Raw genomic sequence first — 14,677 nt, 5'->3', positions numbered from 1 at the left:
CGAAATTAGTCAAATGGGCCTCAAAACTAGTCAAATCGGCCTAAAGTTATTTGTTGGTTATTGAAAATGACTGAAAATGTGTTAAACTCAAAGTACCATTAATTAAATAAACAAACACAAATCTCATATGCATGTATCGTATAATTAATTTTTCTTTTTTTCTAATTTAAACTTTCATGGACTTGATATTGTAAAGAATATGTTAGTTTAAAAAAAAGAAAAAAAAAAGAAATAACTTCTAAATTATAAATCATCCGTCAGGTAGCTTAAAACATGTTTATTGATGTGCAAAAAATAATGGCACTATATGTAATTTATTACGGCTAATATTCATCCACCCGTGCGTCCGTCCGTTCGCCCATCTAATCTATCTTTCTTTCAACCAACCAAACTACCTATCGGATTACACCTAGGCTATATTGTGTGTGTTTTTAGTTTTATTTATACTGGGCGCCGGTTTCCCATTTGTCCGGCCTCTGTTACGTGGCTGGTCGTAGAGCCTGCAATGTGGCCGATCGCAGCGGAGGTCTTCTCATGCCGTCTTTCGCCGTAGATCTTCTCTAGGACCAGTTCCTCGCTTCCTGAACGCGGTAGACAATAGAGGAAAGGCACATCTTCCGGGAGCAGCAGCTCTCTTTAGGGCCATGCCCTTCGCCGTTGGTTAGGTCACACCAGCTAAGTGACCTAACTAGGTCACCCATATGAACCCGTATATATAGGAAGGAAGTGTGGGTGGGGTTGGCAGTAAATACAGACCTGTTGGCGACTACATAATTATAAGACAATCAGTGTCATGGTATTTGTCACAAGTTAAATACTTTTTTGTCAAGACCGAAAGTACACACATGTTTAGCTTATATACTCAGGCGCCATGAAGATGCTTTTAGTTATATAGATTCACGTAAAGTTCTGCACATGTTTCCAAGTTTTAATCAAATTGGTTGAGCAAAGAACTTGGTCTGTCGTACTCCGACCTCTTTCTGAACCAATTCTGTTCAAGTATTAAACCTACCCTTTAAGATAAAACAATAAATTTTGTACACAGATGGTGCTACCTAGGGCAATGCCCCTGTTAGAAAAATATGGTCTCTGCGATCCAATGTGGATGACTTAGGAAGGGGTTGATAATGCACTTTGTTAACTTCACAGTGACCTGATAATATCACTTATATTTACATACGAGACCTGTTGCAGACCACGCAGAATGAAGAATTGTTGTCGCTTATACAAATGTACATGTATTTCAGACATCTTTATATTATCCACAGGTAATCATGATTCGCGACTTTAAGCATTTTAATTTAAGCTTTATAATTTGTTATTTCAGAGAGACTGATTTACAATTTGTTATTTCAGAGAAGATTAATGTTTTGTTATCTCAGAGACATATTTATATTTTGTCATTTCAGAAACAGCTTTATTATTTGTTTGTCAAAGACATAATTATATATTATTTCAGAGAAAGATTTATTATTTGTTATTTTAGAGACAGATTAATGTTTTGTTATTTCAGCAACAGATTTATATTTTGTTATTTCCGAGACGGATTTATATATTTTGTTATTTCCGAGACGGATTTATATTTTGTTATTTCAGAGACAGATTTATATTTTGTTATCTCCGAGACGAATTTATATTTTGTTATTTCAGAGACAGATTTATATTTTGTTATCTCCGAGACAGATTTATATTTTGTTATCTCCGAGACGGATTTATATTTTGTTATCTCCGAGACGGATTTATATTGTTATATCAGAGACGGATTTGTATTTTGTTATTTCCGAGACAGATTTATATTTTGTTATTTCAGAGACAGATTTATATTTTGTTATCTCAGAGACGAATTTATATTTTGTTATTTCAGAGACAGATTTATATTTTGTTATCTCCGAGACAGATTTATATTGTTATATCAGAGACGGATTTGTATTTTGTTATTTCAGAGACGGATTTATATTTTGTTATTTCAGAGACAGATTTATATTTTGTTATCTCCGAGACAGATTTATATTGTTATATCAGAGACAGATTTATATTTTGTTATTTCAGAGACGGATTTATATTTTGTTATTTCAGAGACAGATTTATATTTTGTTATCTCCGAGACAGATTTATATTTTGTTATTTCAGAGACGGATTTATATTTTGTTATTTCCGAGACAGATTTATATTTTGTTATCTTCGAGACAGATTTATATTTTGTTATCTCCGAGACAGATTTATATTTTGTTATATCAGAGACGGATTTGTATTTTGTTATTTTAGAAACAGCTTTATAATTTGTTTGTCAGAGACAAATTTATATTTTATTTCAGAGAAAGATATAAAATTTGTTATTTTAGCGACATATTTCTATTTTGTTATTTCAGAGACAGATTTATATTTTGTTATCTCCGAGACAGATTTATATTTTGTTATCTCCGAGACAGATTTATATTTTGTTATTTCAGAGACAGATTTATATTTTGTTATTTCAGAGACAGATTTATATTTTGTTATCTCCGAGACAGATTTATATTTTGTTATCTCCGAGACAGATTTATATTTTGTTATCTCCGAGACAGATTTATATTTTGTTATCTCCGAGACAGATTTATATTTTGTTATCTCCGAGACGGATTTATATTTTGTTATCTCCGAGACGGATTTATATTGTTATATCAGAGACGGATTTGTATTTTGTTATCTCCGAGACAGATTTATATTTTGTTATTTCAGAGACGGATTTATATTTTGTTATTTCAGAGACAGATTTATATTTTGTTATCTCCGAGACAGATTTATATTTTGTTATCTTCGAGACAGATTTATATTTTGTTATCTCCGAGACAGATTTATATTTTGTTATCTCCGAGACAGATTTATATTTTGTTATTTCAGAGACAGATTTATATTTTGTTATCTCCGAGACAGATTTATATTTTGTTATCTCCGAGACAGATTTATATTTTGTTATTTCAGAGACAGATTTATATTTTGTTATCTCCGAGACAGATTTATATTTTGTTATCTCCGAGACAGATTTATATTTTGTTATCTCCGAGACAGATTTATATTTTGTTATCTCCGAGACAGATTTATATTTTGTTATCTTTGAGACAGATTTATATTTTGTTATCTCCGAGACAGATTTATATTTTGTTATATCAGAGACGGATTTGTATTTTGTTATTTTAGAAACAGCTTTATAATTTGTTTGTCAGAGACAAATTTATATTTTATTTCAGAGAAAGATATAAAATTTGTTATTTTAGCGACATATTTCTATTTTGTTATTTCAGAGACAGATTTATATTTTGTTATCTCCGAGACAGATTTATATTTTGTTATCTCCGAGACAGATTTATATTTTGTTATTTCAGAGACAGATTTATATTTTGTTATTTCAGAGACAGATTTATATTTTGTTATCTCCGAGACAGATTTATATTTTGTTATCTCCGAGACAGATTTATATTTTGTTATTTCAGAGACAGATTTATATTTTGTTATCTCCGAGACAGATTTATATTTTGTTATCTCCGAGACAGATTTATATTGTTATATCAGAGACGGATTTGTATTTTGTTATTTTAGAAACAGCTTTATAATTTGTTTGTCAGAGACAAATTTATATTTTATTTCAGAGAAAGATATAAAATTTGTTATTTTAGCGACAGATTTCTATTTTGTTATTTCAGAGACGGATTTATATTTTGTTATTTCAGAGATAGATTTATTATTTGTTATTTCAGAGACAGATTTATATTTTGTTATTTTAGAAACAGCTTTATAATTTGTTTGTCAGGGACAAATTTATATTTTATTTCAGAGAAAGATATAAAATTTGTTATTTTAGCGACATATTTCTATTTTGTTATTTCAGAGACAGCTTTATATTTTTTATTTCAGAGACAGATCTATATTTTGTTATTTCAGAGACAGATTTATATTTTGTTATTTTAGAAACAGCTTTATAATTTGTTTGTCAGGGGCAAATTTATATTTTATTTCTGAGAAAGATATAAAATTTGTTATTTTAGCGACATATTTCTATTTTGTTATTTCAGAGACAGCTTTATATTTTTTATTTCAGAGACAGATCTATAGTTTGTTATTATAGAGACAGATTTATATTTTGTTATTTCAGACATCAACATCAGAGTTAGGAAATTTGGTATCATTTATTGATACAGAGGAGAAAGGTTATTGGCATTCAAATGGAATCACAGTATATGAGGTTACCATTCTATGTAACATATTATATCTCTTATTTAAAGAATGTTAGTGAGTTTTGTCTCAGTTTGAATGTTATGAACATGTTTTAACTGTTTATGTCACAAAGTGTTACCCTTTATACTATCACTAGAACATTTTTCATTGGGTGAATTTTGACCTTTCTTTAAGAAATTCTATGTATCTCATACATTTTAGATATTGGGAAAACATATTCTACAACCAGGTGATATTTTATTAGATAAATTGTTCATTTCTTTATGTTTTGTTTGCACTGAGTTAATGGTTAATTCACTTTCTGCTTGTTTTGGTTAAAGTGTGATGATTGTTGATAGAATTGATAATTAAAACTTTTTAACACTCATTCTATTTTTCCAACCTAAAATAATTGAATAGCTTGAAAAGGAAATTAATTTTTATGCATTTTAACATATTAATAATGAAAGGTGTTATATGACCGTGACTATAATAATATTTATTTTGATTGGGTTTAGAAACATTATCAAGGGTACATGGCGATATTTCAGCTTTACACACGGAGATAGAACTCGATTTGCCTTTCATTGCTTTGATGGCATTTTTGTTAAAAAAAGCAACAGCAAAAGACATTGAAGGTCTCTTGCTATATTCGAGTACACAGGGGAAAGTGATTCAAAGTCAGTAACTCGATCACGGATGTCCGCGCAACTGGAATGAAGTACAACAAATGAAGATTTGCTTTTACAAGCATTTATTTTTTAAATTAAACAAGAAAAAAAAGTAAAAGAAATCTGAAAAAAGAAAACTAGAGTAATGCAAATAAGTTCGATACATGTTCGATACATGGCTTTATCAAGGAAGACTGTTTCACTTAATATCTTTTTTTCCAACATAAATTCAAGCGATATTTTATTTCAGCCAAACGTATATACACACTATAAGTACAATCACATGCAAAAAAGGATTGAGTAGAAAGTTATAATATTTTTTAAAAACACTCCATGGAATGAAATAATCATTATTATTAATAACAAACCTATGCTATCGAAGTACAAAAGAATAATCAAAAGGTGAAATGAAGATAAACATTTAGTTAGTCATTAATTGTACATTTAGTGAAAAAAAAGATAAAAATTAAAATAGAAAAAGGTAGATTATCTCATGCACAAAAATAGAATCGTACGAGAGATTTTTAGTTGCTTACGGTATTGGTTTGTGTGGACCTCATCCGGAGAATCTCTTGTCTGATGTTAATATCATAGTGTTTTTTGAAAATTTGTTGATTTGTGGGTTGTTACTGTCACAGACATTATTTCAACATTAAAAAATAATTTCAGAAGATAACCGCCAGATGACTCGCAGAAAGTACAAAGTTTAACATGTTTACACCAATCATCACAACTTAAATTAAAATTTACTATTATTGCATTTCTTAAACCACATCATTACACAACACACGTTTTTGCTTTTAATGAATGTTCATGTTAGCAAAATACATTAACTGAACTACCACCAATAAAATGAGACAAGTAGGTAATATGAAAGTTAAATAAAAAGATGTACAAAATAATGTTTCATGGCGTAGCAATAGATTGTATGTACAATTTCATAAATTTATAAGAAAAAAAACAACACCTCTATACCAATGAATTCATACTTTAAACTATATCATATCAGCAAAAAGCCATTAACAGTTTAAAGTTTTTTTTTATAATACAAGGCTACAGAAATTTTAACCTGTGCGATAACACTCACAGAAACTTTCATAAGAGTTTTAATGTATAAAAAGACAAAAATAGACAGGAAAATTCTGATATATATAAAATGTATAGTTTACGCTATGTGTGTAGTTTTCAACTTCATTATTGTCAACAAAATCTCATGTATGATCTTTTGATATACTACGAAATAGAAAAAGATTAAAACACTGCAAATATGAGTATTATAAAGACACTGAAAATTGCTTTAATATATTGAAGTCCATCTTTTAGTCTGTATGTTTCTCGGGAGTGTTTCTCTCCGCTTCGCCACCTACAATTAAAAGATACATTGATATATTGATATATGAAATGTTTATGTTAGCATTGCATTTGTTTATACTTGTATTTGAGTTCGTCATAAATTTAATTTGTCAATGAAATGATTGAGGAAAAGGTGACATCAACACAAAAGTGAAACTAAAAAAAACCAGACGAGTATGTATAATATAAAACAAGAATTGAAATAAACGAATTGGCCATGTGTAACACTTGCTAAACTTTACAAGAATGCTAAGAGATACTTTATAATTTCTTTACTATACACTCCAATAAATATTAAATCTACATGTCTCAGATCAATGTTTATTTTTAATACAATCCCTAGCACTGTCAAGCCTGCTTCCAAACTCTTCGCACTGACATTGAATTTTAATATATTTTAGATTTATCAATAATTAACACATGTTTATATTTTAAAAAAAGCTTGTTAAATACATAGAAAGCGTGTGTCATCATTAGCTTCCTGTTGTGGATTCGTATGCTCAAGTTGTTTTAGCTGATCAAGTTGCTGTGTGTCAGCAACGCTTAGCATCGACTGTGAAAAGGAAACAATAATGAATGAATCAGAGTAAAATGGTCATAAATGGAAACTTTAAAGAACGCAAAAACGGCAACAATTGAAAATGTGGCAGGCTTAGTTTGACTGAGCCTGTACATGAACAGTAGTGGTAAATGCAAACTACCATCCACTACCCCTTGCAAGGGCTAAATCATTTAACATGAAAATGATAAATGTTTTAATCTAAGCTCGGATTCAAAATGTGTATTTTAGTTGTTTAATTTTTTAAGAGTACTTCTTAAAACAAAATAACATTTATGTAACAGGAATAGATATTCACTTTGAGGCTTAATAAGTTAAGAACTAATTCGGGCCTCAAGTGATTTAAACATACTTTAAACAAAACCGTTCAATGATAAATTAATTTTTTTTATTACATGTATACCATAAGGCTTGTAACATTATGAGACTAGCGTTACAAAACGTAGAGTGTTCTCGAAATAAAAAGATATATACGTTATCAGGCAGACAGGCAGGCAGGCAGGCAGGCACCAACCCAGCCAACCGATCAACCACCCAGTCAGCCAAACAGACAGGCATGTAAGTAGGCAGGCAGGCTGGTTGGTTGGTAGGAGGAATGTAAACAGGCTGTTCAAAAATTGAAATGAGACGTATTTTGTATTATTTTTTATTCATGATATTTTACCACAAAGAACGACTTTAATTATGTCTATCAATCAGTGCATTTAAAAGTCTACCTTTGGTTCTCCTTTACGCCTTCGGAATTTTGTAATTGCATGTGTTTGGTTTAACTCCGGCGGAGGATGGTCAACTATGTCTGGAATCTCCTAAATCATTAAAATAAATCATCATTATCATAATGGTAGTAATTATATAATCATCATTTTTAATTATTATTTCATTACTAATATTTATAATAAATTATAATAAAAGTTTAATAACAGTTTAAACATAGCGTTAAAGTTCCAAACATTCATGTGTTGTTACCTCCATTTCCTCCCTCTTGCGCTTCAATTCTGCTGCAAGTTCCACAATGTTGAATTTCGGTGCAGGGTGTACGAAATCTGTGTCACTTTGTTGTTTTAATGCAGTCTAAATATAGAGCATTAATTGCAAATAGAATTATATAAATTTTAGTAGAACATTGATAATTTGTATAAGTGAGTATTGTTGAATAAAATTACCTAACTCAATGTTTGAATATATGTGTCCATGGCTACCCCGTTCAATGAGCGCAATGAAAGAAAATATATAAAAAAACAACAACAAAAAAACGAAGGTACATTGAAAAGATTTCGTATACTTTCAAATGTTTGTGTCCTAAAATACCACTTTAAGTTAATTTTAATGATAAAACGAAGTGGTTAAACTAATTTGTTTTTGTAGTACAAACGTCTAATGTAAGCACATCGGAAGAACAATGCTAGACAAGGACAGTCAAAGGTAAATGCTAGACAAACGTTTTTCACAATCGGACTTGACAATAAAACCTTTATATCAAGGTATATCCAATTGGCAAATACTAATTTACACCCGAATTAATAAAAACTTCATAAAGGGCATTCTTTAAAGTAAATATACAATTAAAAAGGATTCATAAATATAACAATTTGTCGGAAAAAATAAGTACAGCGGGACCAAAGGTAAAATATATACTATGTACTAGTTAGTATAAATTTTTGTCCTTTTCATATATATTGCTCAACAGATACCAACTCTGCTCAACAGTTTATCAACTTTTTAAAGTCGCATGCATCTACGCAATATTTTGAATTTCCTCTAATATACAACTTGTATCTCATATATATATCTTTTACATCCAATAAGTTCTATCTGTGACATGTATATGATCCGTCTTGTGTCATAAGAAAGCGGATACTTTTTTATAATTTTCAAATTTTTAGTTTTTCCGCAAAAGAAAATATTGATTTAAACTGATGATGTATTGTTTGAGAGTTTTTTACTTTGAACTCATTAATAAAATAACAACAAATAGAATTTACATTTGTTGGTGTAGGCGGTCGATTTATTACGTCTTCTGCCGATATCGATGGTGATGATGTTCTTTCAATATCCAAGTCTTCCGCAGACGCAGGCGGTTTTGACATTCCAGGAATATCGAAATTGTCCACTGATATCGGTAGTGAAATAGTTTCTTGGATACACAAGTCTGCATCTGTCACATATGTGTCCTTTGTCGAATCATCTTCAGTGTCAGTGTCGTCATCGTTTTCCTGAGAAAAGAATACAAACACTTACTTATCAAGATTATGCAATGTCAAGATATATGAAAAGTGTTTGTGTCATTCACAACAGGTCTCATTATCACAAAAATGAATGTGACTCTTAATTTAACAATTTATACAAAATAGATAGATTTTAATTACTTTATACAGACAGATATATCCACTTCATTTACCAACTTCCAAAAGCAATATGTATCACCACCATGTAACAACTTTTGTCAATCATACACATTTACGACATTTATTTAGTTTATAGAGAACTTGGTAGAGAACCAATGAAAATTGTAAGACAAATAAACATGATTAGGAATTGGTTAAAAATTCAAAAAAAAAAAAAAAAAAAAGACAACAAACTAATAAAACAAATGTATAATATGCTAAAACTCGATGCAGATAACAATATAACTTATTATGACCAAAACTGGGCATATCAAATTAAAACAATATTAAACAAACTGGGTCTTTCAGATATATGGAACGATTTACATAAATATCAACATATTCCTGTTTTTGAATTTATAAAACAAAGAATATTAGACCAATATCATCAAACCTGGTTTTCAGAAATAAATAACTCTCAAAGACTTTTAACATATTGTAGGACAAAATATTCATTTTCGATCGAACCTTATCTTGATTATTACAGTTTAGAAAGACGTTTCAAAATTGCTCTTAGTAGATTTCGTCTATCATCACACAATCTTGAAAATGAGAGGGGAAGATACTATAATATTCCAAGATTAGAAAGAACTTGCAAATTTTATTGAAAATGAGTACCATTTTCTACTTACTTGCCCGATATATATAGATTAAAGACACAAATTTTTGAAGCCTTATTATTATTTTACATGGCCAACATTGCAAAAAATTGATAAGTCAATGATGTCTCAAAACAAGAAAGAAATTATCAATTTATCAAAATATCTATATTTTGCTAACAAACGGAGAACAGAATTAGAACAGTAGTAATCAGCTATTTAAAATGAACCAACAATTTCGTGTTACTTATTAAAAGCTCCTTTGTTTAAATAATAACACTTACTGTAATCTTTATATGACCTATCACTACACATTATTATATTATTGTAGGCTAAAAGTAAATGTATATTACTTAATGCTGAAATAAATTGTTGTTGTTGTTGTTGTTGTATTTAATCTCATCTGTCACTACTATCTACTCAATAAATTAACTTTCGATTATTACATGCAATTTCACCATTTAACAACTTTCGCCCGTTTCATGTATCTTAAACATTATTATAGAGGTTATCTTTAATATATTGTTTTATTTTTTTAACGTTTCCCCATTTTTTTAATATAAGATAACCATGTATTGACATACATTAAGAGATAAAATAAACGCATATATCAGATAAAAATATACCAATTCTTAGACTAACCATCATACAATTACTATAAACATATTTTAATTAGATTTGGTTTCAATAAGAATAAATTACAACTTACTCTGTGTACATCAGCATGTAAGGTATGTGAAATAAATGCTGACATTGGAGGAGCATTGGGAAAATGATCCGCACCATCTTCACCCTATAATGAATAATTCAGTGTAACAGTGCGCGGTTAAGAAAATGGGTAATGAAGGTTTGAGTATGTTGCATGTGGCTATTTAGCGCTACCATATCGCATTGCTTTGTCATATAAATATCCAATGGAAAAATGAAGTGTTGATGACATTATTTTGTCACATGACTACCCGAAGGCTTCATGAAGTGTTGATAATATTGCTTTTGTCACACCAATATCAAACGGCGTCATTTCGTATTCATGGCATTGTCTTGTCACACTTAAATTCAGGGGATTGCTTTGTCACATAAATACCGAACGGGGTCATTGAGTTTTCATGACATTGCTTTATCACATAAATATCGCACTGGGTCGTGTAGAATTCACGACATTGCTTTGTCACATAAACATCCTACGGCGTCATTGAGTATTTATGACATTTATTTGTTATATGAATGCCATACGACGTCAATGTCTATTTCATGAGCGGCGTTCTCTAGTTAAACTAATGACAATGCTTTGTCACAAAAATAGCCAACGGGGCCATTCATTACTCATGACATTGCTTTGGCACATAAATATCTTACAACAACATTGAGTATTTATGATATTGATTTGTCACATAAATTTTCAAAACATATCTATCTGTACTTTTGTATTTACTTTTATTGCTTTTTATATTTATGTATTGTAAATTTTTACTATCATAACTAGTCAACATAATTCTAGTCTGACAATTTGTCTCACTACTATTCCAGTAAATAAAATCACATATTTTTGTCTAACATCGTTTTAATAAGCCTAATAATAATATATCTAGTCGAAAGTGTTTTAATAGTAGACCTGCTAGCGGCAGGGTCTACCCCTGTTAACTTCTATATTGTTAGTTTTTTACTTTCAAGCACTTGCTCATGTGACAAGTTTTACCCTTAAAAATAATACAATTGTTAATACCCATTATGTTGTAAATAGCTTTGTTATAACTGTAAATATTTTTCTTTCTCATGTTACTTATATATATATATTAGTTACACATTATGACTACATATATGTAACCTGATAGGAATTCCAAATTGTTCCACATTAGTGTTCTCTACTATGATTTGCTTGATCATACTCATGTAGAATTGTTATTACTTTCTCTAGAACTTGCTGTAACATATATTTGTTTTCTTTTGGTGGTTTGGGAAAGTGGTAGGCATCTATACAATTTAAATTTCTTTGTCGTCTAAATTTGCGCCTGTCAAGTCTCCTTGGTTGGACCAGTGGTGGACGAATTGCTGTCCAACTTTATGTCATGTTTTTTACTTATATAAGCTTTATATGCCTTTCTTTCTTGTTTTTTAAATAAACAGTCCAGTGCCCTCTGGGCCTGGACATTTTCATCCAAATTGGTATTTGTTCTACTTTATCTTGACATAAATAAACTGCTGAGTCTTGCCAGGTGCAAACATAAAATTATACTTTATATAGTGGAACAGTATAAAGTGATTTTATGTTTTTACAGTTACATCTTATTTTACATCTTAGCACATTTAAGGCATTTCTGGTGTTTAAACACTTTTCGGTGTAAATTCTAATCTTTCGGATCATAGAAAAATTTTCACCACTAGGTGTCGCACGCAAAATTTTTATCTGAAATTTTTTTTCACTGTACCGCCACCACCCCACCACAACTCCTTGCCTAGTTTTAATATTGTTTGTTTTACTACATGTTACTTTTATATGTACAGGACGAATTGCTGTCCAACTTTATGTCATGTTTTTTACTTATATAAGCTTTATATGCCTTTCTTTCTTGTTTTTTAAATAAACAGTCCAGTGCCCTCTGGGCATTTTCAATTGCTGTCCAACTTTATGTCATGTTTTTTACTTATATAAGCTTTATATGCCTTTCTTTCTTGTTTTTTAAATAAACAGTCCAGTGCCCTCTGGGCCTACCAAATTTTAGTTTGTAAGCTTGAGTATTTTATCCATTTCACAACATTTCTTAAAAAACAATGTCATGCATTTGTAATTCTAAATTTAATTTATGTACATCACTGATACCTTTTTAGAATTAGATTTAATGTTTGATCAATTTGCTTAGCAGATAAATGATATTATAGAATAAACTATGTCGGATAATATTTACCAATGCCATCGGTGAAACTTTTGCAAAACGCCGAAGTGACGGACCTAGGATCTGCAAAATAAAACAATTCATGAACCGATGCTATTATAAGAAAGAATAATATGAGCTATATTCAGATTATCTGAAAATAGTTTAATATTACAAAAATAGTTTCAACCCAATTTCACACATTTCTACTTAGTTTACCTAGACTAGTCTAAGAATAAAAAAGTTAAATAAAATGACAGGAGTAATACTGCAAATCATAAGGTATGTGAATTATATAAGAAATAAAAATATTTGAAAGTTATTTTAAATATTACCCCTTCTTTTCCGAATATATATTCTGCAAATGTATTTGACTCTGGAATCTGCAATTATATTAGTTTTGAAATTTCATTTGTTACCGTTAAGAATGTAGCATTAATAGTAATTCATAAAACAAAACAAATAACAAAAACAACTAAAATTCAAAACGCAAATGTGTTAGAACTTTTATATATTTGATAGTGGTAATGCATTAAATTTGTATTACTTTATTCTTTGTAATCTTTCTTGTAGCTTTTTGTTATATCAATACCAGTTCTATTGAAACCATTACAATGTAATAATCACAATTATATTTCGTAAAGGAATCTTTTGTAAATTTGTGAATAGGAGTCTGTACAAACCTTTTCCTTGTCCACAGCTTCTATGTTAGACCTAGATTAATAACAAAACTTTTTGATTATATTAAATTCTTAAAGAAAAAATAAATACAAATACATATTTGAATAACGTCAATCATGATAATGGGATTATTTTTGCAACTGGAATGAAAAGAAAAAAAACAACAAAACGATAAAAGCAGCATCAACAAGTGTGAAAGTAAAAGCAAACAGTGCAATAAATATACTGTTATTTTGTGTATGGTACAAATCCAGATCACTGCTGAACAGTTAGATAGATAAAAGAAGTATGTGACTAAATTGTGAATATCATTTTAAGTCGTACACATAAATAAGATTACAGATAGACCAATGTAATTGTTCAGAATCTTACTTCAATTTCCGGTAAATTAAGATGCCAACTACGACCAGAAGTACAAAACCAATTGCGGTAACAATAACAGCGAATTCCCAAACCTCCAGAGACAGTTTGCAGATTATGTCCGTTGCTTTACAGTAGCAGTCATAACTTCCTATTTTATTATCACAAACTTTCCAAGCTTCACAGAAACCTCGTGAGCACTCGTCAACGTCATGTTCACAATAACGACCTTCCCAAGAGGTTGGACATTCACATGTATAGTATTTGTCGAATCCTTCCGTTCTTCTCGTATCGTCACAAGAATATTGTCTTTCATTTAAACCTGTTTCAAGAAATGCTTTTAAATTATATGTTTGAACAAATGATCGTAAATTAGCATATTGACGTTAACCATTGGCAATTCGGAATAAATATGACAGTAGATCTACGCACCGTTACAATAATATAATTGATCTTCAAATAAAATAAACCAGACCAGCAAGGTCGACTTCAGACCATTTCGTTTTGCATTTACACAGTTTCTGTAATAGCTTTATATGAGTTCTCAATCAGTGCAGGCTAGCATTTAAGAAAAATACAGCATGAAATAAGTTTATTATTTACTACCAGTGTTATAAGAATATATCTAAAAGATAACATAGCCGTCTTTTTGTGGACATAAAAAATTGACAGTGACATCTGCATTAAAACAAGTTACTTACTTTTGCAATGGCCATGTTGACAATTATTTTCCATAACTACAAGTGTTAAAGACACAACATCAGAATACGTCCCAGACTCATCCATTGCAACAATTTTTATTGTGTCTATACCAATAAAAGAGGTATTGTCTTGCGTATAATTGATGTATACACCTTTCCATTCTACATTTGTAGGGTTTAAAATGGCACTGGGACTAACACACTGAAATATAAAAAATATGAACATATTCCAGTTAACGTTTATCAAATATATCAATCAAGTGATTTGATGGCAGCAACAAGGTAAAGAATAACAAAAACAACAGAAA

General features: G+C 29.9%; 1 protein-coding gene across 1 annotated transcript in view; it reads right to left on the bottom strand.

Annotated features, from left to right (window-relative positions):
* Window positions 1-4,994: 4,994 nt before the first annotated feature.
* The window catches only part of LOC132750448 (uncharacterized), an 87,554-nt gene continuing 77,871 nt past the window's right edge, over window positions 4,995-14,677 (bottom strand). The window contains exons 115-125 of the mRNA XM_060740437.1: window positions 14,370-14,571; window positions 13,681-13,990; window positions 13,311-13,341; window positions 12,963-13,010; window positions 12,661-12,711; window positions 10,467-10,550; window positions 8,757-8,987; window positions 7,741-7,845; window positions 7,491-7,580; window positions 6,669-6,768; window positions 4,995-6,225 (exon numbers count right to left, since the gene is read on the bottom strand). Of these exons, the coding sequence (XP_060596420.1) occupies window positions 6,182-6,225; window positions 6,669-6,768; window positions 7,491-7,580; window positions 7,741-7,845; window positions 8,757-8,987; window positions 10,467-10,550; window positions 12,661-12,711; window positions 12,963-13,010; window positions 13,311-13,341; window positions 13,681-13,990; window positions 14,370-14,571 (1,296 nt within the window). The 3' untranslated portion in view covers window positions 4,995-6,181. The remainder of the gene's footprint in view (window positions 6,226-6,668; window positions 6,769-7,490; window positions 7,581-7,740; window positions 7,846-8,756; window positions 8,988-10,466; window positions 10,551-12,660; window positions 12,712-12,962; window positions 13,011-13,310; window positions 13,342-13,680; window positions 13,991-14,369; window positions 14,572-14,677) is intronic.

Source organism: Ruditapes philippinarum, unplaced genomic scaffold, assembly GCF_026571515.1.
Source record: "Ruditapes philippinarum isolate M1 unplaced genomic scaffold, ASM2657151v2 ctg679_1_1_1_1, whole genome shotgun sequence".
NCBI classification, from domain to species: domain Eukaryota; kingdom Metazoa; phylum Mollusca; class Bivalvia; order Venerida; family Veneridae; genus Ruditapes; species Ruditapes philippinarum.
The sequence above is the reverse complement of the archived record's forward strand: the minus strand, read 5'-3'. Positions and strand labels throughout refer to the sequence as shown.